We start from the raw sequence: 26,590 nt of genomic DNA on the forward strand, positions 1-26,590 counted from the left end.
CACACAGCCCTGTTTTATGCCATTTGTTACTGGGAAAGCCTCAGATTCAGCTCCATCATTCAGAACCTTCACCATCATGCCATCATGGAACGGCCGGACGATTGAGATGAACTTGGTCGATCAGCCAAATTTTGCCATTATCTTCCACAGGCCGTCTCTACTGACTGTATCGAAAGCCTTAGTCAAATTAGCAAAAGTAACATAAAGGTCACTGTATTGCACCTGGCACTTTTCCGGGAGTTGACTTGCTGCAAAGACCATATCTACTGTTCTACATTTAGCACGGAATCCACACTGGCTTTCGGGTAATAGGCCTTCCTAAAGGTGATGTAAAAGGTGGTTGAGGAAGAGACGAGCCAATATCTTTCGTGTAGTGGACAGAAGGGCGATGCCTCGATGGTTGTCACAAGATTGGCAATTACCTTTTCTCTTGTATAATTATGTTGGCATCTTTCAGCTGTTGCAGAACCTGTTCCTTTTTCCACATATACTGGAATAGTTTGGTCACCGTTTGAATCAGAGCAGTGCCTCCAGCTTTATATACCTCAGCAGGTATAGCATCATTTCTGGGTGCTTTTCCACAGGAAAGTTGCTTTACTGCTTGCCTGACTTCATCTCCACTTGGAAGATCATCAAGGTCCTTGTTGATTTATACTTGGGGCAAGCGGGCAATAGCTTCCTCTTTGAAATTGGCAGGGTGATTGAGAATATTATTAAAGTGCTCAGCCCACCGTTCAAGAATTTGTTTCTTTTCTGTCAACAGCTTAGGTCCATCTGCGTTAAGCAGAGATGAAGAGCTTGATAACTGGGGTCCATATACAGCTTTGAGCACATCGTAGATGCTTTTGTGGTCATGGGTATCTGCATAGCCCTGAATTTCATCAGCCTTCTTGCTAAACTAGTTATCCTGCATGTCGCGTAGCTTGATTTGTACCTTTTTTTATGTTGATAAAGGCATCTTTCTTAGCTAGCGACGTGGGGTCATTTTGATACACCTTGTACCGCTGATGTTTCTCTTCTAGGAGTGTCTTTATTTCCTCATCATCTTCATCAAACCAAACTTGATTATTTCTGGCTACTGACCTAAGATGCTCCAGGGCAATATTGTAAACAGCATTTCTCAGAATTGTCCTCATCAGCGGTCTCCTCTGCCTGCAGTATATATAACAGGCTGCCATCAAGGTCATTGGCAAATTTCTCTGTAACTCTTTTATTTTGCAGCTTATTGACATTCAGCCTCTTTGTAGCTTTCTGCCCTTGGGGTCTTATCACCAGCAGGATACGGAGCCTGTACTTAGACACAATGAGGCAATGGTCAGTCCAGCAGTCTACACCACACATGGCCTTCATCACTCTAAAGTCCATCCCATCCTTTTTCCTGGCAATGATGTTATCAATGAGATGCCAATGCCTCGAGTGTGGGTGCATCCATGATGTCTTCTTGCGTGTGGGTAAATGCAATGGGGTATTAGTGATGGCAAGGTCATGTGTTGCACACATCTTGAGGAGCAGCAGGCCATTACTGTTACACTTGCCAGTGCCGTGTCTCCCAATGACCCCTTCCCAGTTTTGATGGTCTGTTCCCACTCTGGAATTAAAATCTCCAAGTATAATGAGCTTGTCTGCCTGTGAGATTGCTGAAATAAGTGTGTCAAGTTCATCATAGAACTTATCTTTAATGTCATTCGGGTTAGCCATAGTGGGAGCATAGGCACTGATCAGAGTTGCATGTTTCTTGTTTGTGAGTGGGAGCTGAAGTGTCATCAGATGGTTGTTGGTGCCCTCTGGAACCCTTGTAAGTTTATGAACAAGATGAGTTTTGACAGAAAATCCCACGCCAGCTTCTCGTTATTCAGTGTTGCCTCAACCAATCCAGAAAAGCATATATCCACTACTATGCTCTGTCAATTGATCCTTGTCTGCCAGGCATGTTTTGCTGAGAGCTGCTGTATCAATGTTATAACAAGCTTACTCCCTAGCAACCAATGCTGTTATTCTCTCTGGTCTGTCTGCCTTAGTATTATCCAGCAGAGTTCTCACATTCCATGTGCCAAGGTTGAGTACTATCATTTTTTTTCTTTATTGCGTGCCGACCGCTGTATGGGAAACCCACCAGCTGCCGTAGGCTGGCCAGTTGAAATGAAGCAGACTATGTTTGAGGCATCTTTTCTAGCCCCATCCTCGATTGAGGTGAGCAGAGTGATCCTAAACAGAACTGTTCAGACACCCAGGAGGCTGCCGATCTCCACTGCTGCTTTCGTCCAATGGGGAGCGACCATGTGGCCTGGGCTGCTTGCCTGAAGGTTCGTGACTACAGCCTCCAGTAATTCCACACCTGCTGCTTTGTCACTCTCCCATTCCCACAGGACTATGGATATGCAGTTTTTAAGGTCATGACTTCCGATTAACTTGGATTAAAGTGAGGAAGAGTTGCGCAAGTCATCAACCTCACTCTCTCACACGTACCTATCGAGCCCCACTGGCAAGAACTATATGAGACTGGAGATAGGTCAGGGAGCAGTGGATGGCCAGCAGTATCCTATATGTGCCTCTCTTCACCCTCTCAGCACTCCACAATGCTGTGCTGGGAATCGCTTGTCTGTCCATTGAATCTTGAATGGTTTCTTCCGCACAGTCTGCCATATCCAGTCTTTACATGCATGGGTAGGCAAACCCTTGAAAATCACTGTAGATCTCAAAGAAACTTGAGAGCTACCCTCACCTAGGTAGTCCCGCCTGCCGAAGGCGGTGTTCAAGGGTGTACCTACTACTGCATGCTAGCAGCTACTTGGAATTACATTTGAGAGTTGAGCATCAGATGAGGGCCAAAGATGTGAGAGCTGTCCAGAAAGGACATGGCAAGCCCTCCACCAGAGGTGCTACCTCTATCTTGATATCCCAGACAATCCCTTCATCAAAGAACCATATCTTTTCAATTTTTCTGTCAATATAGCCATGTGAGAGCATTTTTTGCAGGACAAGTTGCAATTTTGAATGGCATAATTCATTTCACCACATAGTGTACTGGAAAACAGTAAAAATAAATTATGGATGTGTTGAAGATGCAAAAAGAGAAATTTGAAGAAATTTTTTTGTATGCTTTTTCTGCCATTCTATGAAACTTGTAATGTTGCATTTCTTAGGATCTGGGGTTGTGCTCCAGTTCATTTTTTGCACCCTGACCTGACATTTTTACAGATACAATATGGGTGTGGATGCCATGTTTTGATAAACGTTTATTGCATTATGTTGCAATGTTGCGACTGCCAAAAAATTATAATTTTGGCATTTAGATTTTTTGCTTGTTAACTCATTTACCGATCGGATTAATTTATTTAATTTATTGAAAACTGTGATAGATTGGACTGTTGCTGTTTTTCTTAATGGGGCAAATAGAGGTGATTTGAAATTTTATATTTTTTATTTTTCATATTTTCTAAAAACTTTTTTTTAAACTTTTTACTGGATTAAGTAGACCCTGACATGAGTCTGTAAACAACTGATCACTTGTGCTACACATAGCAGTGGATTAGCAACTCTGAATTTTTAGCCATACATTTCTGCTATCATGCTCATTTGACAGGTTGAAGGTGCAGCAGGTCTTTCCTATTGTTGCAGACTATATTTGTACGCAGCCTTTTAACACATTTGAAATGTTCAATCTATACTGACATGCTGCCACTGTGATATATTCCAATATATTGCAGTTGCTATGCTGCTAGTGCATTTATATATGGTCTGAAATGCATTTATCTATGACTTTGGGTACACAGGGCATTTGAATTTATTATTACTAGCTCCATTTGCATCTTTAGCCCTTTGTCAAATGCTGTCTAGGGTTTAAAATAGCCTGACTCTAAGCATCTTGATATTTATTTTATATCTATTGTCAATCTGAATACATTTATTTCCACTTATGTATATATGCATGTATATTATGTATATATGTGTGTATCTATCTTTAGGTTTGATTTAACTGTTGGGATATAGCTAGAGCTATTCTGGTGACTGTGAAAGTTATGAAACAATGGAGTGACTTGTAGTCTTAATAAACTTTTAGAACCAAAATTTCCACAGGCCTAGTTGAATCACACTTCCATTAATACTGTATATACCCTGACAGATGAAGGGAAGTCAATGTCAAGTATTTTTATAAAATCTTTTTAACTTTATTAAACATACATAAGTTGCTAAAAATATTTTCCAATGGAGATGCAGGTTTAAAATTGACTACAAATATCAGGTGTGCACTATTATTAGAGTACAAAACCAAGTTTCTTTGTCATAAGGAGGTCAAGTCTCATATAATATTCATATTTCTTGACTCATATCTCACAGGGTAAATTAAATGAATACAAGCTATATTACTACTTAAATTAGAGATATGCACATATGATATAAATTAACATGCTTGTTAAATTGCTTAATGAATATTACAAAGTGCTTAGTGCAAAATGTTCTATCTATAGGTTATACATGTGCTTCTCACAAAATTTGAATATCATCAAAAAGTTAATTTATTTCAGTTCTTCAATACAAAAAGTGAAACTCATATATTATATAGAGTCATTATAAACAGAGTGATCTATTTCAAGAGTTTATTTCTTTTATTTTTGATGATTATGTCTCACAGCCAATGAAAACTCCAAAGCCATTATCTCAGTAAATTAGAATAATTAACAAAAAACACCTGCAAATGCTTCCTAAGTGTTTAAAAAGGTCCCTTAGTCTGTTTCAGTAGGTTCCACAATCATAGGGAAGACTGCTGACTTGCCAGATGTCCAGAAGGCAGTCATTGACACACTGCACAAGGAGGGTAAGCCACAAAAGGTCATTGCTAAGGAAGCTGACTATTCACAGAGTGATGTATCCAAGCATATTAATGGAAAGTTGAGTGTAAAGAAAAAGTGTGGTAGAAAAAGGTGCACAAACAACTGGGATAATCGCAGCCTTGAAAGGATTGTTAAGAAAAGCCATTCAACAATTTGGGGATATTGACAAGGAGTGGACTACTGCTGGAGTCATTGCTTCAAGAGCCACCACACACAGATGTATCCAGGACATGGGCTGCAAGTGTCGTATTCCTTGTGCCAAGCCACTCAAGACCAATAGACATTGCCAGAAGAGTATTACTTGGGCCAAGGAGAAAAATAACTGGACTGTTACTTAGTGGTTCAAGGTGTTGGCTTCAAATGAAAGTAAATTTTGCATTTCATTTGGAAATAAAGATCCCAGAGTCTGGAGGACGAGTGGGGAGGCACACAATCCAAGCTACTTCACGTCTAGTGTGATGTTTCCACAATCAGTGATGGTTTTTGGAGCCATGTTATCTGCTGGTGTAGGTCCACTGTGTTTTATCAAGACCAAAGTCAGCGCTGCCATCTACCAGGAAATTTTAGAGCACTTTATACTTCCCTCTGCCAAAAAGCTTTTTGGAGATGGAAATTTCATCTCCAGTAGGACTTGGCACCCGTCCACACTGCCAAAAGTACCAATACCTGGTTTAAAAACAACACTATCACTATGTTTTATTGGCCAGCAAATTCGCCTGATCTAGAGAATCTATAGGGTATTGTCAAGATGAAGATGACAGACACCAGACCCAATGATGCAGACAAGCTGAAGGCTGTTATCAAATTTATCACTCTTTATTTCACTGCAGCCATTTGGTAAATTCAAAAAAAATTAATTTTTTTCTCATTAATGTACACATTGCACCCCATCTTGACTGAAAAAAACAGAAATGTAAAAATTTTTGCAAATTTATTAAAAATGAAAAACTGAAATATCACATGGTCATTAGTATTCAGTCCCTTTGCTCAGTATGGAAAAGAAGCACCCTTTTGAGCTAGTACAGCCATGAGCCTTCTTGGGAATGAGGCAACAAGTTTTTCACACCTAGATTTGGGGATGCTCTGCCATTCTTCCTTGTAGATCCTCTTCAGTTTCATCAGGTTGGATGGTGAATGTTGGTGGACATCCATTTTCAGGTCTCTCCAGAGCTGCTCAATTGGGTTTATGTCAGGGCTCTGGCTGGACCAGTCAAGAGTGGTCACAGAGTTCTTCTGAGTGCACTCCTTTGTTACTTTAGCTGTGTGCTTAAGGTCATTATCTTGTTGGAAGCTGAACCCTCAGTCAAGTCTGAGATTCAGAGCACTCTGGTAGAGGTTTTCATCAAGGATCTCTCTGTACTTGGCAGCACTCATACTTCCTTCAATTGCAACCAATCATCATGTTCCTGCAGCTGAAAAACACCCCACAGCATGATGCTACCACCACCATGCTTCACTGTTGGGATTGTATTGGGCAGGTGATGAGCAGTGCCTTGTTTTCTCCACACATACCGCTTAGAAGTATCACCAAAAAGTTCTATCTTCGTCTTATCAGACCAGAGAATCTTATTTCTCATAGTCTGGGAGTCTTTCATGTGTTTTTTAGCAAACTCTATGTGGGGTTTCATATGTCTTGCATTGAGAAGAGGCTTCCATCAGGCCACTCCACCATAAAAGCCTGACTGGTGGAGGGCTGCAGTGATAGTTGACTTTGTGCAACTTTCTCCCATCTCCCCACTGCATCTGTGTAGGTCAGCCACAGTGATCTTGGGTTTCTTCTTTACTTCTCTCAGCAAAGCTCTTCTCACACAGTTGCTCAGCTTGGCTGGATTGCCAGGTCTAGGAAGATTTCTGGTGGTCCCAAACTTCTTCCATTTAAGGATTATGGATGCCACTTTGCTCTTAGGAACCTTGACTACAGCAGAAATTATTTTTTAACCTTGGCCACATCTGTGCCTTGCCACAATTCTGTCTCTGAGCTCCTTGGCCAGTTCCTTTGAAATCATGATGCTCATTTGGTCTGACATGCACTGTGAGCTGTGAGCTCTAATATAGACAGTTGTGTGCCTTTAAATATCAAGTCCTATCAGTTTAAATAAGCACAGCTGGACTCCAATGAAGGAGTAGAACCATCTCAAGGAGGAACACAAGAAAATGGAAAGCATGTGACTTAAATATGAGTGTTTGAGACAAGTGTCTGAATACTTAAGACCATGTGATATTTCGGTTTTTCTTTTTTAATAAATTTGCAAAACTTTCAACATTTGTGTTTTTTTTCCATCAAGATGGGATGCAGAGTGTACATTAATGAGAAAAAATGAACTTTTAGAATTTACCAAATGGTTGTAATGAAACAAGGAGTGAAAAATTTAAAGGGGTCTGAATACTTTCCGTACCCACTGTAGTACTACAAGAACACGGCTACTATGTCAGTACTCTATGAGTCCAAGAATTTTACAGACAAGGAAGTCTTATTTCTATTCATTATAGCATTGGATTAGCTGATGGTACTATGGGGAGGACCAATAATTGCAATCCAACAGGGCATGGAAAATATTGAGTACTGCAAGATTAGCCTATTAATATGAGCATGGCAGAAATGAAGGGATAAAAGATAAACACTGACAAGAGACAAGATGAGAGAGAGAAAATTTTTACAGCACAGACCTTTTTGTTACTACAGCACATTGTTCATTGGCTGTCAAAGAGGTCATCTGATTGGCACCCAAACAAACATATGTCCAGATAGTGACACCAGAACCAGATGTTGTTAGTAAGGTCAAAAACTGAATGTTGGAACTGCAGGATATATGCTGCTACAGAATACTGGATGAATATACAACAGCTGTGCAAAATGGCTTGCATATCTGGAAGTATATGTGATTAAAAATGCCTGCGGCTAAAAGGCAGAGTTCTCAGTCTGAAGGTTAATGAATACAAATTTAAAAAACTGACCATCACATCCAAGCCTAAACTAAACGTGAACAGGTGCTTAACCTAGAGTCACCAACTCATATGCACTCAAGCAAAAAAGGAAGCACTCTGTAGTGCCATAGCATGTAAACATGAAATATGAAAAATGAATTGCATTACTGCATTAGAAATATGAAAAATTGAGCATCAAAAATTCACCAAATACTAATAGTGGGAGCAAAACCTAAAATTGAGGTTGAAATTGGAAAAAAGTGGTGGGCGGAGTGTGAGTGAAGTATGTACCCTTATATCGATACTTAAAACATATGGATATCACAGTGTCATGCCCTAGTTATAGTAGAAATATAACTTCCTTAAGACATATTACTGTACAATAGCTTGTAAATTATAAAGAGAATTCCTAACTGTTTTTCTTACAGATTACTATGACACATTTCATAAGGATCTATAAACAGCATGTTATAAATAGATGCTACTAATTTGTCCAGAGCTGGCATCAATGATATTGTTGTTGCTAGCACATCTAGTATATTCCATTAATTCACTTCCAAAAAAGAATAAAATGCATTAGAAATAAAAACAATTTCAAGTGCAGTAAGCCATCAACATTATCACACCTTGTACATTTTGCTTTAAAACGTGTTAATAACAGATATTTGTTTCATTGCTATAATTGTTAAAGAATAGATGATGAAAGAAAATGCATTCCTGTGCATAATTCTGGAATGCTTCCCTATGTTAACACAGTGCATTTCCATGTAAGCAAGCAATAGTTCTTTTCCCAAGGATATATAAATAGTTAATATAGTGTTAAGTTTCTATGTGAAAAGATACATAACAAGATAAAACTTGGACTTCTCTGTGGTACAGTAATCACTTCTTTTCCATCACACAAAATATTGTTTAGAGGTTTTACTGTTTTGTTTAAGCACAGGTGAACACAATAATGTAATAAGTATCATATCTCTGACCTTATCTTGGTGTGAATGAGGACAAAAAGTATTATGCGAGTACTGAATGTGGGTGTAAAAATCACAAGTACACCTAACAAATACTGAATTATTTTTGTAGTAATAAAAAACAATATTCAAAAACTGTTCTTAGTTAAAATATAATGTAAGAAATTGAAAACAAACATACCGTAAATACTGTATTCGCATATAAGCCGAGATTTTCAGCCCATTTTTTGGGGCTGAAGGTCCCCCCTCTCGGCTTATACGTGAGTCATATACTGGGGGTCGGCGGGGGAGGGGGAGCGGGGGTGTCAGAGATCATACTTACCCCCCTTGCCCAGTCTCTGCAGCCCCCCTGCTTGTCCCACGGTCTCCAGCACCTGCCTTCAGTGGTCACGTGGTACCGCTCATTAAAGACATGAATATGCGCATATTCATGTCATTAATTAGTGGTATCAAGTGATTGCTGAAGGCAGGCACCAGAGACCGTGGGAGAACGGGGCTGCAGAGACCGCACCAGAGAGGGTAAGTATAGCGATATTCACGTGTCCCCATTCCCATACTGCCTGTCGCTGCAGCCATCGCGTCCTCTGTTTGTGATGTTCAGATCAGAGGGCGCGGTGACGTTGTTAGTGCATGCCACACCCTCTGCTGCCTGAATGTCACTGAGAGACGACGTGGCAAACAGTAGGAAGCAGCGTGGGAATGGGGATAGGTGAATATCTTAGGTGCCAGGTCCTTAGCCAGCAGCGACGGAGAGGTGAGTATGTCATTTTTTTATTTGCAGCAGCAGCATATGGGGATTATTCTATGGGGGTAATCTATGGAGCATCTTATGGGGACCTATTCTATGGAGCATCTTTGGGGGCCTATTATTTATTATTATTTATTTATATAGCACCATTGATTCCATGGTGCTGCACATGAGAAGGGGTTGCATACAAATTACAGATATCACTTACAGTAAACAAACTAACAATGACAGACAGATGCAGAGTGGAGAGAGGATCCTGCCCTTTCGGGCTTACATGCTACAGGATGGTGGGGAAGGAGACAGTAGGCTGGTGGGTTGCAGCAGTTCCGGTATTGTTGAGGTGATATCACCGGTAGTGGTGAGAGAGAAGGAGGTAGCGGGGTCATTGCAGGCTGTAGGCTTTCTTGAAGAGGTGGGTTTTCAGGTTCCATCTGAAGGATCCAAATGTGGTTGATAGTCGGACTTGTTGGGGCAAAGAATTCCAGAGAATAGGGGCTATTCGGAAGAAGTCTTGGAGGCGGTTGGGTGAGGAGCGAATAAGTGTGGAGGAGAGAAGGAGGTCTTGGGAGGACCGGAGATTATGTGAGGGAAGGTATCCGGAGATTAGTTTAGAGACATATGGGGAGACAGGTTATAGATGGCCTTGTAGGTCAGTATTAGCAATTTGAACTGGATACGCTGAGGGAATGGGAGCCAGTGAAGAGACTTGCAGAGGGGAGAAGCGGAGGAGTAGCGAGGAGAGAGATGAATTAGTCGGGCGGCAGAGTTAAGGATGGACTGGAGAGGTGCAAGGGTGTTAGCAGGGAGACCGCAGAAAAGGATGTTGCAGTAGTCGAGGCAGGAGATGATGAGGGCATGCACAAGCATTTTGGTAGATTAAGGGTTGAGGAAAGGACAGATTATGGAAATATTTTTAAGCTGGAGGCAACAGGAGGTAGAAAGAGCTTGGATGTGCGGTTTGAAGGACAGGGCAGAGTCAAAGGTTACTCCGAGGCAGCGGACTTCTGGTACTGGGGAAAGTGTGATGTCATTAATTGTTATAGCTAGGTCGGGTAAAAAAGATCTGTGAGATGGAGGAAAGATGATGAGTTCAGATTTGTCTACAATGAGTTTGAGGAAGCGAGAGAAGAAGGAGGATATGGCTGATAGACACTCTGGGATTCTGGACAGCAGAGAGGTGATGTCTGGGCCAGAGAGGTAGATCTGAGTGTCATCAGCATAAAGGTGGTAGTGGAATCCGTGGGACTTTATGAGTTGACCAAGTGTATAGATTGAGAAGAGTAGGGGTCCTAAAACAGAGCCTTGGGGGACTCCAACAGAGAGAGGGTGGGATGAGGAGGTGGTGTGGGAGTGGGAGATGCTGAATGTGCGGTTGGAAATGTATGAGGAGATTTAGGATAGGGCACGGCCTTTGATGCCGAAGGAGGAGAGGATCTGTAGTAGGAGGCAGTGGTCAACTGTGTCAAATGCAGAGGACAGGTCTAGAAGCAGGAGTATAGAGTATTGTCCATTTGATTTGGCTGTAAGTAGGTCGTTAGTAATTTTGGTCAGGGCTGTCTCAGTGGAGTGATGGGGGCGGAAACCAGATTGTAGATTGTCAAAGAGCAAGTTAGATGATAGGTGGGAGGAAAGTTCAACGTGGACATGCTGTTCCAGGAGTTTGGAAGCGAATGGAAACAATGATATTGGGCGATAGCTGGATATAGCGGTTGGGTTGAGGGTTGGCTTTTAAAGGATAGGCGTGATTGTGGCATGCTTGAAAGCAGAAGGGAAGGTACCGGACGTTAGTAATAGGTTGAAGAGGTGGGTTAGGGATGGGATAAGTGTGGTGGTGAGGTTGGGGAGGAGGTGAGATGGGATGGGGTCAATTGCACAGGTTGTGAGGTGCGATTTGGAGAAGAGGCGATTAAGCTCCCCTTCAGTGATGTTGGAGAGTGAGGTTATGGGGTTTGGGCATTGGTCTGGTATACAACGGGGTTGTGGTGGTTGAGTGATGAAGACTTGACTTGTTTGGTCAATCTTGTTTTTGAAGTGTGTGGCAAAGTCCTCGGCAGAGATGAGGGAGGTTGGAGGAGGCAGTGGTGGGCGGAGGAGGGAGTTAAAAGTTTTGAATAACTGTTTTGGGTTGTAAGATAGGGAAGATACGAGGGTTATGAAGTAGGCCTGTTTAGCAGAGGTGAGGGCAGATTTGAAATCGAGTGTTGCCTGTTTGAATGTGGTGAAGTCATCTTTCGAATTTGTTTTCTTCCAGCGCCGCTCTGCAATCCTGGACACTCGCCAGAGCTTTTTAGTGGTGTTATTGTGCGAGGGTTGTCTGTTAATACGTCGCATTCTGCCATGAATGAGAGGGGCAACCGTATCAATAGCTGATGCGAGAGTGGCATTATAGAAAGCAGTGGCACTGTCTGTGTCGTGGAATGAGGATATGGATGCCAGTGGTAGAATAGAGTCAGAGAGCGTGTAGGTGTCTAGGTGTGCAAGGTTTCTGCGGGAGTGTGCGTGTTGCTGGACATGGGTGCCAGGTGAGGAGGACAGGGATGAGAAAGTGAGTAGATGATGGTCAGATAGAGGGAGAGGGGAGTTGGTGAAGTTAGAAAGAGAGCAGAGACGGGTGAAGACCAGGTCTAATGTGTGCCCTTCTGTGTGGGTGGCTGAGGAGGACCACTGAGTAAGTCCAAAGGATGAAGTAAGGGACAGGAGTTTGGAGGCTGCTGACTGAAGGGTATCAGTGGGGATGTTGAAGTCACCCATGATGATAGTGGGGGTGTCAGTTGAAAGAAAATGAAGAAGCCAGGTGGAGAATTGGTCAATGAAGGCAGTGGTCGGGCCTGGAGGTCGGTATATGACGACCACTTGGAAGTTGGAGGGAGAGTAGATGTGGACAGAGTGGACTTCAAAAGAGGGGAGGATTAGGGAGGGAAGAGGTGGGATGGGGTTGAAGGTGCAGTTGGAAGAAAGGAGAAGACCCACTCCTCCACCATGTCTGTTGCCAGGGCGAGGTGTGTGGGTAAAGTGGAGGCCGCCGTAACACAGCGCAGCAGGGGAGGCGGTGTCAGAGGGTGTCAGCCATGTTTCTGTGAGGCTGAGGAAGGCAAGATGAGAGAGAGGTCATGAATCACATGGAGCTTATTGCATATGGAGCGGGCATTCCAAAGTGCACCCGAGAGAGGGAGCAGAGGGTTGGGTGTCAATGGCACAGGTTTTAAGTTGGAAAGATTGTGGTAGTTCTTATTAGATAGGGAGCGGTAGGAAGGGGAAGTAGTGGGGGGTGAGAGCTGTGGGGGTCCAGGATTGGGAGATATGTCGCCAGTAGTGAGGAGAAGCAGAGAAAGGGAGAGCAGATGGGAGGAGAGTGGGAAGCTTGTTTTATGTTTCATTCGGAAAGATTTGAGGTTGAGGTGCAGTTCAGCAGAGGAGGTCAGGTGGGGAGGAAAGAGGGAAGGGGATATGATTATTTGGTTAGAGGCTGCTGGCGTTTGGGGATAGCGAAGAAGAGTGAGGACTAAAGGAACAAATACTGTGAGGGCATATGTAAACATGGTGAAGAAGTAAGATAGGTTAAGAAAAGCTAGGTCCAAGTAATAAGAATGGCTTACTCAGCAAACATACCCAAAAGAGACAGGTAGATAGTGTGGGGTCCTGACTCCTGCCGAGACTAACTGCCGTAGTAAAGCCTGCATTTTCGCGATACATTTGCTTGCAGTGATACTTATGCTTCTATTCTGTGGAGCATCTTATGGGGGCCTATTCTGTGGAGCATCTCATGGGGGTATTCTATGGAGCATCTTATGGGGGCATAATCTATGGAGCATCTTATGGGCGTATTCTATGGAGCATCTTATGGGTATTATTCTATGGGGCATCTTACGGGAGCGTATTCTGTGGAGCATCTTATGGGGGCGTATTCTGTGGAGCATCTTATAGGGGCCTATTCTGTGGAGCATCTTATGGGGGCCTATTCTGTGGAGCATCTTATGAGGGTATTCTATGGAGCATCTTATGGGGGCATAATCTATGGAGCATCTTATGGGGGACATATTCTATGGGACATCTTATGGGGGCCTATTCTATGGAGCATCTTATGGTGGCATATTCTATGGGGCATCTTATGGGGGCCTATTCTATGGAGCATCTTATGGGAGTATTCTATGGAGCATCTATAGGGGCATAATCTATGGAGCATCTTTTTGGGGGCATATTCTATGGGGCATCTTATGGGGGCCTATTCTATGGAGCATCTTATGGGGCATCTTATGTGGGCCTATTCTATGGAGCATCTTATGGTGGCATAATGTATGGATCATCTTATGCGGGCATAATCTATGGAGCATTTTATGGGGGCATATTCTATGGGGCATCTTATGGGGGCCTATTCTATGGAGCATCTTATAGGGACATATTCTATGGACTATCTTATGGGGGCATAATCTATGGAGCATCTTATGGGGCCATTATTAACCTTTCTGGAACATTATATGGGGTATGTTTTGTGTGGAGCATCTTATGGGGCCATTATGAACTGTATTGAGCATTATATGGGGCTCCTGATTCAATATGGATATTCAAAAACATTTAACCTACTGATGTCTCAATTAATTTTAATTTTATTGGCATCTATTTTTATTTTTGAAATTTACCAGTAGCTGCTGCATTTTCCACCCTAGGCTTATATGCGAGTCAATACATTTTCCCAGTTTTTTGTCGCAAAATGAGGGGGATCGGTTTATACATGGGTCAGCTTATACACGAGTATATACAGTAAATCAATAGCAAATCAACACCTACTTTAACCATGTATGTTGTGCTCAAACGAATTTGGAAATACTTTTTTTGCCCCGAAAATTCAGTATTGTGGTACTTTTTGAGCAAAACATAGAAGTCTAAATGAAAGAGAAGTAAAATTTCCACTAGTGTCTTTGGCACAAAATACTGACTTATCACTATTCATAAGATTGCAGCCTAAAGTAAATGAAACAGCGGTATGAGGAGTAGACCAAAATATAAAAGACTATAATAATATATAAAGCAAAGATGATCAGATTATACAAATTCAAATTTGCCTGTTCCAAGGATTTTCTCAGAAAATGTAATTTGCAGAGAAGTTATTCTCTTCAAATTTAATGCCCCTCATTTTTTTCTGGGGTCTCCCCATACAACAGAACATAATAAAAACAAGATATAAAAAATTAATTCTTATCACCACCACTCAAGTTGAAATGTCAGGACTTTTCATGGTAGGCCAGAACTTCCAACTCTGATGACCGTGCATTTGCATTCGCATAACTCTACACTGTGATGTAAAAAAAAGTCTATAAAAGCAGTTTCACCATAATTTTCATTTTGGTTTTAGCATAGTTCATAGATGTAATAAAAAAATTGTTACTTACATGTATTTCACCTACTCATCACATTGAAATGATCCTAGTAGTTAAGAGTAAAAATATTCAAAATGCCCTGGTCCAGCATCCAGTGATTTCCTCCATGGCGGTCAGGCCAGGGTAATATTTACTTGTTTGCAAGGATTCTTCTGACCAACATCTTGGCCTTCTCTATGCCTCTAGTCATTACGTCTCACAGACCCACATGACATGAGTCATGACACAATATATTGACATTACACGGGCTTATTAAGCATGTTAGGTACACAATATGAAAGGCAGAAGATTATTGCCTCAGAAGTAAACACTTCGGCTGTAATGGTGGACTATAGACTAAAGTAGTTTGAATCTTTTGCTTAAATTAGAATTACATATGACATAAATAGATTTTTCGACCATCTAATTATTTTTTTGAATGCAACATATTGCAAGAGCCCCAAAAGACCTAGATTAAACAGGCTCTAATTCTGTGCTAATGTAGGCTAGCAATTCTGTATCATTTAGAGTTAGTAATTTTAATGTTAAACAAGTTCTGACATATAAATCGTCATTGATTCTTTGCAGTAAAAGTAGTCAAACTATGGAATGCTCTACCACAAGAGGTAGTACCAATGTCATTGTGGGTTATAAATAGACTAGCAATATAGAATGAATAACTGGTGTAAAAATGTTGAGCTTGATGGACCTGTTATTTTGTAACCTACAGTATATGCTGTAACTATGTCACTATGTCACTATGAGTTGTGCAGAGAGGTTTTCTAGCAAGAGCATTTATAGGGTCTCTGAGAGGTGAACAAAAATGTCTCAATGGTTCAGACAGTAAATTATCAGGCATTACTAGCCAGGATTCCAAGCACATTTCGATTAGTAAAACTACCCTTTTATTATAATGTAATACTATAACAATGAAATACCATGTTCTTTGAATTCTTCCTCTTTAGTAGGAAGAGCAGCTCTAAAGCATAAACTCCTTTTAATAAGAGTAACCACCAACCATTGAGCCACTGTACTGCTCATATGCCTTTCGATTTTAAAACTGTGCTGCCATATTATAGCCTTTGTTGTCTTAACAAGATGGTCCAACATTACATAGTCTAGAAATTTATGTTGCATACATACAATATTCATACATGCGTACATACAAACTTAGTAAGATTCATCTTCATCTTCTTTTGCTCTTTAAACATCCACCTAATACTTCAAACCCTGTGAAGAAGAAGCATCCTGTTTTCATCTGTGTCAAAGTGCATCTTGAAAGTCTGACTAAGATTCTCATCATATGTGACCAATAGCATTAAATGGATGGATGTTTTGACAAAAAATTTAAAGAGATCATCATTTGGTTAATACTAGATTAAAAGGAAAAAAAAATTCAGATGATTAACCCCTTCATGTCGCAGTCCATTTTTATTTTTGGATTTCTGTTTTTTGCTCCCTTGCTTCCCAGAGCCATAACTTTTCTATTTTTCTATCAATATGACCATGTAAGGGCATATTTTTTGCAGGATGAGTGATACTTTTGAACAACACTATTGGTTTTACCATATTGTCTACTGGAAAATGGGAAAAATTACAAGTGCGGTGAAATTGCAAAAAAGTGCAATTCCACAACTGTTTGTTTTTTTCGAACCATGTTCACCAAATGCTAAAACTGACCTGACATTATGATTCCACAGGTTATTTCGAGTTTGACAATGCCAAACATGTATAGATTCTTCTTTATTTAAGTGATGAAAAAAAATCTAAAGTTTGGTAAAAAAAAATTGCTTTATTTTCCTAGACCTGTAGCATCTCCATTTTTCATAATCTGGGGCTGGGTTAGGGCTTATTTTTTTGCATGTCGAACTGGTGTTTTTAATGACACCATTTTGGTGTAGATATAATCTTTTGATTGCCGGTCTTTGCATTTTAATGAAATGATGCTGTGACCAAAAAAAAGTCATTCTGTGGTTTTGAATTTTTTTCACTATGCCATTTACCAATCGGGTTAATTCTTTTTATATCTTAATATAGCGGGCGATTCTGAATGCAGCAATACCAAATTAATTAAATTGTTTTATTTTGAATGGAGCAAAATGGGGTGATTTGAACTTTTATATTTCTTTTATTTTTTTAATAAATTTTAAAACTATTTCTTACTTTTCACTTGCTTCAATAGTCTCCATTGGAGACTAGAAGCTGCAATCTCCTGATCTCCTCTGCTATGCGGTGCTCATAGCAATCATAGCAATACAGTAAGGACAACCACAGGGGTCTGCTGCAGACCCCGGGCAGTCTTTCCAACCCATCGGTGACCCGGGGTCATGTGATTCAGCAGGATTAGTGACGTGCTTCATGCGTGATCACATAAAATGCCGCTATCAGAGATTGACAGTGACATTTAATAGGTTAGCAGCCATGGGTGGATCACGATTATACCCGTGGCTCTTATGGGCACATGTCAGCTGTTCAAACCAAGATATGTGCCAGGAAATATGTGGGCTCAGTGCTGGAGCCCACATCAAAGGGAGAGACACGACAAGCGCTGTACATGCATGGCGTATGTCATGAAGGGTTAACATAATATAGTGAAAATGAATTAATAAACTGACAAAATTTTCTATTCTTACTGTATTTTAGTTAATGAAATACAATGATTTAGTAAGTAGATTAGCTGTATTTATTACAATAATGGGGCTGTCACAATGTTGTTGCTAGGTGTCGTGGGACCAGGGGCTCCTTACCTGTCCCTAACGCTAAGGGCACCCTAGCTCACCCTGTGCCACAAATTACTTCCAATGGTGAAGATACTGGTGCCACTTACCTTGTCGTAGCTCCTGAATCGACCCTAAGTCTGTACCCTTCCCCCACCCAGGGGAGAGGGGAGCAGTAGTGTACTGTAATACACCAACCAGAATAACAAGGTAATATGAACAGGGGTAACAAAAATACCAAACATACAAATATACACACAAATATAACAGATGTATGCACTGGGAAGTGGAGGATGGGGTTAGACCAAAGTAGGAGAAGAAAGGGAATTATCACACACTCAAAACTTAGCAACAGTAACAGATAAACTCACCAACCGCCTACTCAAATAACCACCAACAGCAACCTACAGCCATGCAGTAAAAGCTTACTCTGACAATGAGTGCTAGCCAGGACTCAGTTTATACATGAGATCGGAGTGGCTAACAGTGCCCAGCTGAGAGCCCTCACTCCAGGATCTTTCAATAGAGCAGATTTACCCCTACTCTGCCCTCAAGAGATTTACACCATTTAATATGAAGGTGAAGTGCTTCTAACCAGTGCAGAAGTAGGAAAAAACAGACGCTGTGGTCTTCTGGCTTCTCTCTGTCGCAGTAAACCTGTGACAGGTGCCCCATGCTTCTTACCTCAGGTTGATATGGTTTATAATCCACTAGTCTTCCTAAAGCAGTCAAAAGAAACCAATCAAAAAATATTCTTTTACTGGCTATGCAGAGTTTGGGTTCCACAATTTTTTGGTATTAAGTCTAATGTTCAGAGTAAATTTTTCTATTAATCTAACGCTTAAGTGATACATTGAAAGAAAAAAAAATGTGAAAATACTTTTTGGTTTCTTATTATTGATATGAAGAAGGAAATGATTAACTTTTTTTACTATACTTTCTTTTAGTGTTACCAAGTCATACTTGTGGGAATCCTGGAGAAATTGTTAAAGGGGTTCTGCATGGAACAAGATTCAATATTGGAGATAAGATTCGATATAACTGTCTTGCTGGTTATATCCTTGAGGGCCATTCTACTTTGACCTGTATTGTAAGTCCAGGCAATGGAGCTTCATGGGATTTTCCATCACCATTTTGCAGAGGTAAGACATGCCCTTTTAGTAAGTTCGCTACTTACTTTGTAATATGTATAAAACATATTTTAAAAATAATTATCTGCATTTGCACCTTTCTAGTCAATCAATTGTGAAATTGAGAAACCAATAGAAAGTGTCATTTAAATATCACATATATCTCTGTTTAACCCCTTCCCAACCTTGGATATATCCAGCGAATCATGGTTGGCAAGTACTTATCAACCTTGGATCTACTGGGTACATCATCGCTAAAATGCGGCACCACGACCGCAGTTGCGGTGATCAAATAAAGGTACCTGCTGTTTCTAATAGCAGGGTATCTGGGCTAATCTTCACGGAAGGGTTTTGTCGTCCTCCATTAAACTACAGTCGCTGTGAGTAGCTATTCAATTGTGAAGAGCCAATCACAGCGCTTTCAGTGTTTCAGGTAATGAAATTGCCTGAAATACTGATGTCCAGCCGATGATCAGTGCTGTAACAGTACCGATCATAGGCTGGAGTCTAGCAACAGCAGCATTTCCAGGCCCAACTCTGAGCTATGCAACCGGATGATGAAATCAATCTCACTAATCAGAGTGCACAGATGCGATGTGACCTCAGTATTACCACACTGCACTTCCTCCTTCTAGCTTTGGATGTGTGCAAAGCAGTGATACTGCTCTTTTGTTATGCTGTGCTGGGCCTTGTGGTGCCACAGACTTTTTCAAGACTGTGCCTTCACTGCTCCTGGTGTTAATGTGATTCCTGAAAGAAGACATTTCTGATCATAGATTCTGTCTTAATTAACCTCAATCCCACTCTCTCACCTTTTCCTCCCTTGTTTCTTATTTTCCCAGTTTTCTCCTCTCCTTAACCCTGACCCCACTCCTCCTTCTGCCCCGATAGCTGATCAGTACTTGATCGCTCGATTTTGCGCATTCTCCAGCTGTCGAGCAGCTGATCAGACGCACATCAGTGATGGGCACCCATGTTCGCTTTTGGCCAGGACTTCCTTTTCCTGTTTATTTTTTTAGCCACTCTTTAGGTTAGTTGATAGGACTAGATTAGGGAAAAAAAAAAGCACTAGTAATTTGCAAATACTAAACATTTTTTTCCAGAATATAGTCAGAGTTAGTGTCAAATAGTTGCGTGCGCTTAATAATTTTTTTCTGTCATCCGTTTAGTAAGTTTGCTTTTTATTTTACAAAGTTTTATACTTTTTTATCTTATTTTTATCTTTTTCTATCTAGAGTTTTTTCTTTTTTTCTTTTCTAAATAAAAAAGTTTACACCAGATACTCACACTCTCACACACCTGAATAAAATTTGGTACATACAAACAGCATATACATGAAAAAATGTCCAGCTCCCAATCATGGTATTCAGCTATGGAGGCATATGCTTTCCTTTCCTTCAATACTGATATTGAAAAGAGGATACCACTTTCCTTTATTTTTCATCTTACTCCTGCTCACCTCAAGTGAAAATGAACTGCTACACAGACTCACAGACTCTCCAGGACAGAAAATGAACAAGCGCATACCAGTACTGACCCCCAAGTAAACCTCACCCCCCGAAGTTTATGAGCTACAGATTCCTGATTTTGTGTCACAATTAGGAATCCAATTTATCTCTACCACCCTTACAGAAATAGACTTTAGCAAAGTCTTTTTCTCTGAGGATTTTGTAAATCTCATCGCAGCTGAGATAAATTTGTATGTCCAGCAATTTTTGGCCCAAAATATCACTACTTCATTTTCCAACTGGACACCTGTAGAAGAACAAATGAAGATGTTTTGGGACCTTCTTTTTCACATGGAGTTAGCGAAGAAGACAAAACTTCAGCAATATGGGAAGGTTGATGCTTTATGCAACACTACACTGTTCCACATGGAAATGACCTGTAACCTTTTTGAGGTCATATACAAATTTTTGCATTACAATGATAATGCATGGTGTCCTCCTCAAAATAAACCCAACTTTGACCAACTTTTCAAAGTTAGGCCGATCATTGACCACTTCAGCAACAAGTTTGCTGATGTGTACAGTCTCCAAAAGGACATCTGCATAGATGATTCCCTAATACAATCCAAGGGAAGGCTCAAGTTCCAACAATACCTGTCCAGTAAGAGGGCCCAGTATGGAATTAAACTCTACAAGCTGTGCAGGAGTTCATCACGGTACACCCACAGGTTTAAAGCTTGTGAAGGGAAGGACACCTTTATTTAATGCCATGAATGCCCCCCTGTTCTGGGAGTGAGTGGGGAAATTATGTGGGAATGGTGCACCTACTGCTGGATCAAAGTTAAGACATCTACATAGAGAACTTTTTTCCAGCAACCCACTCTTCATGTCCCTCTCTGCACAAACTACAGCAGCCTACAGTACTGTTTGCAAAAATCAGAAATGCCTCCTGTACAAGACACAGGGTAAGTGGGTGCTTTCGTCCGCTGGCTTGGCTGTCTTTAGAAAGACTGAATGGACCTGGGCTCATACCACTGAACACGCTCTATTTCTTCCTGTGGGCAGAACACTACACAGACAACACAAGGTGAGGGTAGAAAAGTGTGACAATAATTTATTGAGCCACAAACACATGATAGCATGTAGAATATGCCCAGCAAAATACCCAAGATGGTGCACTTTACAGATTTTCACTCTTCCACTGACTCGCTGAGATAAGAGTAGCTGTGACTTCAGAACATCCAGGGTCAACTATCTCACCTGTGGCATGCACACAGAGAGGAGGTAATGACAAGCTTAGGAAGATGACAGTCCTTTAAGGTACAAGGCCAGTTGACTGGAGGGTCACAATCTGGCTTCTCCGAGCATCTCCATGGGGTTCAGGTGACCAGTGGGTCCAAATTCTGACAAACGCAAACTTATCTATAGTTCAGCGATAGTCAATGGAGCAGAACTGTATTCTTCCAGTCGTGGCCGTGGTCCTATAAGCTGGGATTATGTACAATGACAATGACAAACCTGTGTCCCTTGTGATGGGGTCATGAGGTCTTAACTGCTGTCCTGTAGCGAGTCTCTGGTTCTTTGAATCTGTGGATCTCTTGCCTGTCTGGAGGTCTCTCTCTGTATATCTGGAGGAATCTCTCCTTTTTGTAGTTAACAAATGTCCTTCAAACCAGCATTATCAGGTAAAAGGAAAAAATAGTGATCTATTTGCATAGTTTTTACTCCTCTGTTTTGCAAGTCAACAAGCTAGTTAGCTGACCTGGAAAATGTGTAATTAGCATATTAGTAAACATCATTGTTCAATGACCCTGCATGAAAGAAGAGTCAATATTTTAAAATCTTTGTTAGGCGTCGAGTTCCCGTCACTGCACAAGGGGAATCTCAAGTCATATCCTCTGCTGTCTCACATTCTTCTGCAGCTACAGAGGTTCCTGCTCAGCAGAGACGTCGGTCCCAGCATCTTGCTCTGGCTAATGCTATGCATCTGGTTGCTGCTGCCTCCCCAGGGTCAGCTATAGCATGCAGCATTAGTCAGCGGTGAGCAGATGCTCCTGGGACTAAGTTCTGCTTTTCTAGCTTCAGCACCAAGTAGTGGCTTTGCCTGTATGCCACTGTGTACTTGTTCTGCACTCCACAGTAGCCAGCGTCAATTAATGGCATACGCAGGTGCTATGCCATGAGCCTAGTTGGTCTAGAAAGGCTCTTACCCTGTGTCCTTGGGGCAGAGTCTTGTGACCATACACTAGCGCTGACTAAGCTGTGCCCTGTGACAGTCAATAGGGTACAGAATTTGTGTTATGCGGTACTGTGGCTCTGTGAAGCAACAGAGCCCGTCGCTACTACATACTGGGTGGCATTAAACCCACGTGTGTCCAGTGTGACACCGCCATTTAGTTTCCGTCATTAGCAAGCAGCAGTTAACATCTCTGCACAGTGGACCCTGGGCTGCAAAGCATCTTTATATTATTAGGTGTGTTCCACCAGCCCTAACATTATACTAGCGCCAGGGTCTGGTTAGTAATGGCGGACGAACAGCAACTACAGCAGTACATCAAGCAGCTGTAGGGCAGGTTGTCAGCTCTTGAGTGTACACCCTCAGCTGTGGATGTGACTGCAGTAGCTGTTCAGGCAGCCAGTGAGGCTGCAGCCCGTATGTCCATTGCCTCCCCTGTTCCAACCTTATTCTGCCTCCCACTGCCTAAGAGATTTTCTGGTGACTGCAAGTTATGTAGGGATTCGTGAATCAGTGTGCCATACACCTGGAGGTACAGGCTGCATGTTTCCCCTCAGAGCAGGCAGGGTTTATTATTTCTCTGCTGTCGGACAGGGAGTTGGAGTGGGCTACGCCGCTGTGGGAGCATGATGATCATGTGGTGCAGAGTGCTCTGCGGTTCCTGAGCACTCTGAAACAGGTATTTTTGGGACCTTGAGTCACCCATGATATGGCACTCCAACTGCTGGCACTGAAACAGGGCTCGTCCATGGTCAGCCATTTTGCCATCCACTTCTGGACTGTAGCATCTGAGCTGGGGTGGCCAGACAAAGTCCTTATCCCTGTATTTTGGTGGGGACTGGCTGACCATGTGAAAGATGCTTTGGCCACTAAGGAGATTCCTGCCACACTGGAGGAGCTAATAGCGGTGTCAACTCGCATTGACCTTAGTTATAATGAGTGGAGGTTGGAGCGATCCCCGTTTAGGCATTGGTTTCAGCTGGCTCCCACCTTCGCCAAACCTCTGGAATCTCCGGTCCAGGCGTCCGAGCCACCTGAGGCCATGGAGGTGTTACGAGCGGGATCTAAGTCCCAGACCATTCATGCACTCAAGGTCTGTCTGTCTGCCAGCAGTCAGGACATCTTGCCTCCAGATGTCCTCAGCGGTTGGGAGAGCGTCCCCATTTGGTGACCGTAGGAGGTGGTTCACCAGACACAGCAACACTTTCCACCAAACTGTCCTTTAAGTAGACAATTACCATTGGCCCATCCACCCATATGGTAGAGCTTTGCGTGGATTCCTCGGTGGGGGGCAACTTTATGTCTTCTGCCTTCACCTGTCTGTGTCTGCACGCAATTCCTCTGGTGATGCTCGCCAAACCACTTACCATACGAGTGATAAATGGGTCAACACTGCCCTCACAGATAACTCATCAGACCATCCCAATTTCTCTATCCATGTCTCCATCCCATCAGGAGATCAACTCCCTGCTAGTCATTCCTGAGGGAGTTGACAATTTTGAATTTTTGATAGCTAGAGGAGGAAGACCTGTGAAGACTCAGACGTCAAGGTTAGATTTCAGAAAGGCAGATTTTAAGGGACTCAGAAAGAGAATTGGAGGGATCCAATGGCTGGATATCCTTAAGGACAAAAATGTCCAGGAAGGATGGGAAATCTTGAAAAATGAAATTCTCAAAGCACAATTGTTAACAATTCCGAAAAGAGGGAAGAATAGGAAGCATTTAAGGAAACCAGCATGGATGAGCACAGAACTTAAGCGCATGCTAAAAAGCAAGAAAGAAATGTTTATAAAATGGCAAGAGAGAGGCATATCTAAAGAAGAATATAATGCTGTTTGCAGAACCTGCAGGGCACAAATCAGATTACCTGAAGCTGACAATGAATTGAAGCTTGCAAGAGACGTCAAAAGCAATAATAAAGGATTTTGGGGATATGTCAAAAGTAAAAGAAAAGTCAAAGATGCTATAGGATTTTTCCAGAATGTAAATGATGAAACGGTAAGACAGGATGTTGGGAAGGCCGAACTATAAATTCCTATTTTGCATCTGTTTTCTCTCAGAAAGGAAATGTATCATCAACTGTTCTTCACTGTCCTATTAAGAGAATAGAATAATCCAGGATATCTATAGACAGAAAGATAGTGAGGAAACACTTAGCTAAACTAAATGAATTCAAGTCTCCAGGTCCAGATGAATTACACCCCAGAATACTGAAGGAGATAGCAGAAGAAATTTTTGAACCACTCTCCATAATCTTTGAAAATTCTTGGAGAGCAGGAGAAGTCCCCGAAGACTGGAGTAGAGCAAATGTTGTTACTATCTTCAAAAAGGGGAAGAAGGTGGACCCAGGCAACTATAGGCCGGTGAGGCTTACTTCTATACCAGGAAAGATCTTTGAACAAATTATTAAAAAACATGTATGTAAGTACCTGGATTAGAATGAAGTGATTAAACAGAGTCAGCATGGTTTTGTAACTAATAAGTCATGTCAGACTAACTTAATTTCCTTCTATGACAGAATCACTGATTGGGTGGATCAGGGAAATGCTGTAGATATAGTATATATTGACTTAAGCAAAGCATTTGACAAAGTATCTCACACTATTCTTTTTGAAAAAGTGACTAAGCATGGAATGGACAAGGCAACTGTTAGGTGGATTCTTAACTGGCTCAGTGATCGGACCCAAAGAGTGATTGTAAATGGCTGCACATCCAGTTGGAAGAATGTCTCAAGTGGGGTACCACAGGGCTCTGTCCTGGGCCCTGTGTTGTTCAACATCTTTATCAACGATTTAGATGAAGGAATTGAGGGTAAACTGCTTAAATTTGCTGATGACACATAGCTAGGAGGGATAGCTAATACTAGAGAAGAGAGAGAGGATTCAAAAAGATATAAATAAATTGGAGCAGTGGGCAGCAACTAACAGAATGGTTTTTAGCAGGAAAAATGCAAAGTACTACATCTGCGCAATAAAAATGAAAAAAGCATATACAGAATGGGAGGAATAGGGCTAAGCAACAGCTCATGTGAAAAAGACTTGAGTATACTAATAGATCACAGACTGAATATGAGTCAACATTGTGATGCAGCAGCAAAAAAGGCAAATGCAATTCTAGGATGTATTAACAGAAGCATACAGTCTAGCTCACGTGAAGTCATTATTGCCCTCTACTCCTCTTTGGTCAGACCTCATCTGGAATACTGTGTCCAGTTTTGGGCGCCACATTTTAAAAAAGACATCAACAAACTGGAGCAAGTTCAGAAAAGAGCGACCAGAATGGTGACCGGTCTGCAAACTCTGTCTTATGAGGAAAGGTTGCAGGATTTGGGAATATTTAGCTTACAGAAGAGAAGACTGAGAGGAGACTTAATAGCTGTCTGCAAATATCTCAAGGGCTGTCACATTGTAGAAGGATCATCTTTATTCTCATTTGCACAGGGAAAGACTAGAAGCAATGGGATGAAACTGAATGGGAGAAGACACAGATTAGATATCAGAAAAAAGTTTTTGACAGAGTGATCAATGAGTGGAACAGGCTGCCACGAGACGTGGTGAGTTCTCCTTCAATAGAAGTCTTCAAACAGAGGCTGGACAGACATCTGTCTGGGATGATTTAGCGAATCCTGCTTTGAGCAGAGGGTTGGACCAGATGGCCCAGGAGGTCCCTTCCAACTCTACGATTCTATGATTCTATGACAAGGTCCTCTTAGAGATACCATGGCTATGTTACCACTCCCCTCATAGAGTAGTCCTCAGGGAGAATTCTGGGCTGGAGTAAATTCTGTGAGGGTAGATGTCAGAGGGAGTGCAGAGGTACTCGCAGATCTTTCCTCTCTCCCCAAACACTACTGGCCCTATGCAGATCTTGCCTGGTGCTGAGCCACCCCAGGGTTGAGTTTATCTGCTATCTCTCCCGGAGACAGAGGCAATAACTCAATAAATCAAGGAGAATCTAGCTAGAGTATTCATTTGGAAGTCAGTGTCACATGCAGGGGTGGGGTTCTTCTTCATGCACAAGAACGGAGAACTACATCCATGCATAGACTACAGGGGTCTTAACGCCATCACCATTAAGAATAAGTACCCTCTGCCCCTGATATCTGAACTATTTGATAGGTTGTGGGGAGCAAGGGTTTTTTCTAAACTTGATCTGCAGGGTGCTAACAACCTGATTTGCATCCGTGAGGAGGAAGAATGGAAGGCGGCAATTAACACCAGGGATGGGAACTA

At 41.8% G+C, this 26,590-nt stretch overlaps 1 protein-coding gene across 3 annotated transcripts in view; it reads left to right on the forward strand.

The window, feature by feature from the left end:
* Positions 1-26,590, forward strand: part of CSMD1 (CUB and Sushi multiple domains 1) — a 2,734,739-nt gene that overhangs the window by 1,241,525 nt on the left and 1,466,624 nt on the right. For all 3 annotated transcript variants that reach the window (XM_073589180.1, XM_073589181.1, XM_073589182.1), the window contains exon 4: positions 18,492-18,686. In XM_073589180.1, the coding sequence (XP_073445281.1) occupies positions 18,492-18,686 (195 nt within the window). The remainder of the gene's footprint in view (positions 1-18,491; positions 18,687-26,590) is intronic.

Source organism: Dendrobates tinctorius, unplaced genomic scaffold (genome assembly GCF_039654945.1).
Source record: "Dendrobates tinctorius isolate UK_male_01 unplaced genomic scaffold, ASM3965494v1 ptg000107l, whole genome shotgun sequence".
Taxonomy (NCBI): Eukaryota; Metazoa; Chordata; class Amphibia; order Anura; family Dendrobatidae; genus Dendrobates; species Dendrobates tinctorius.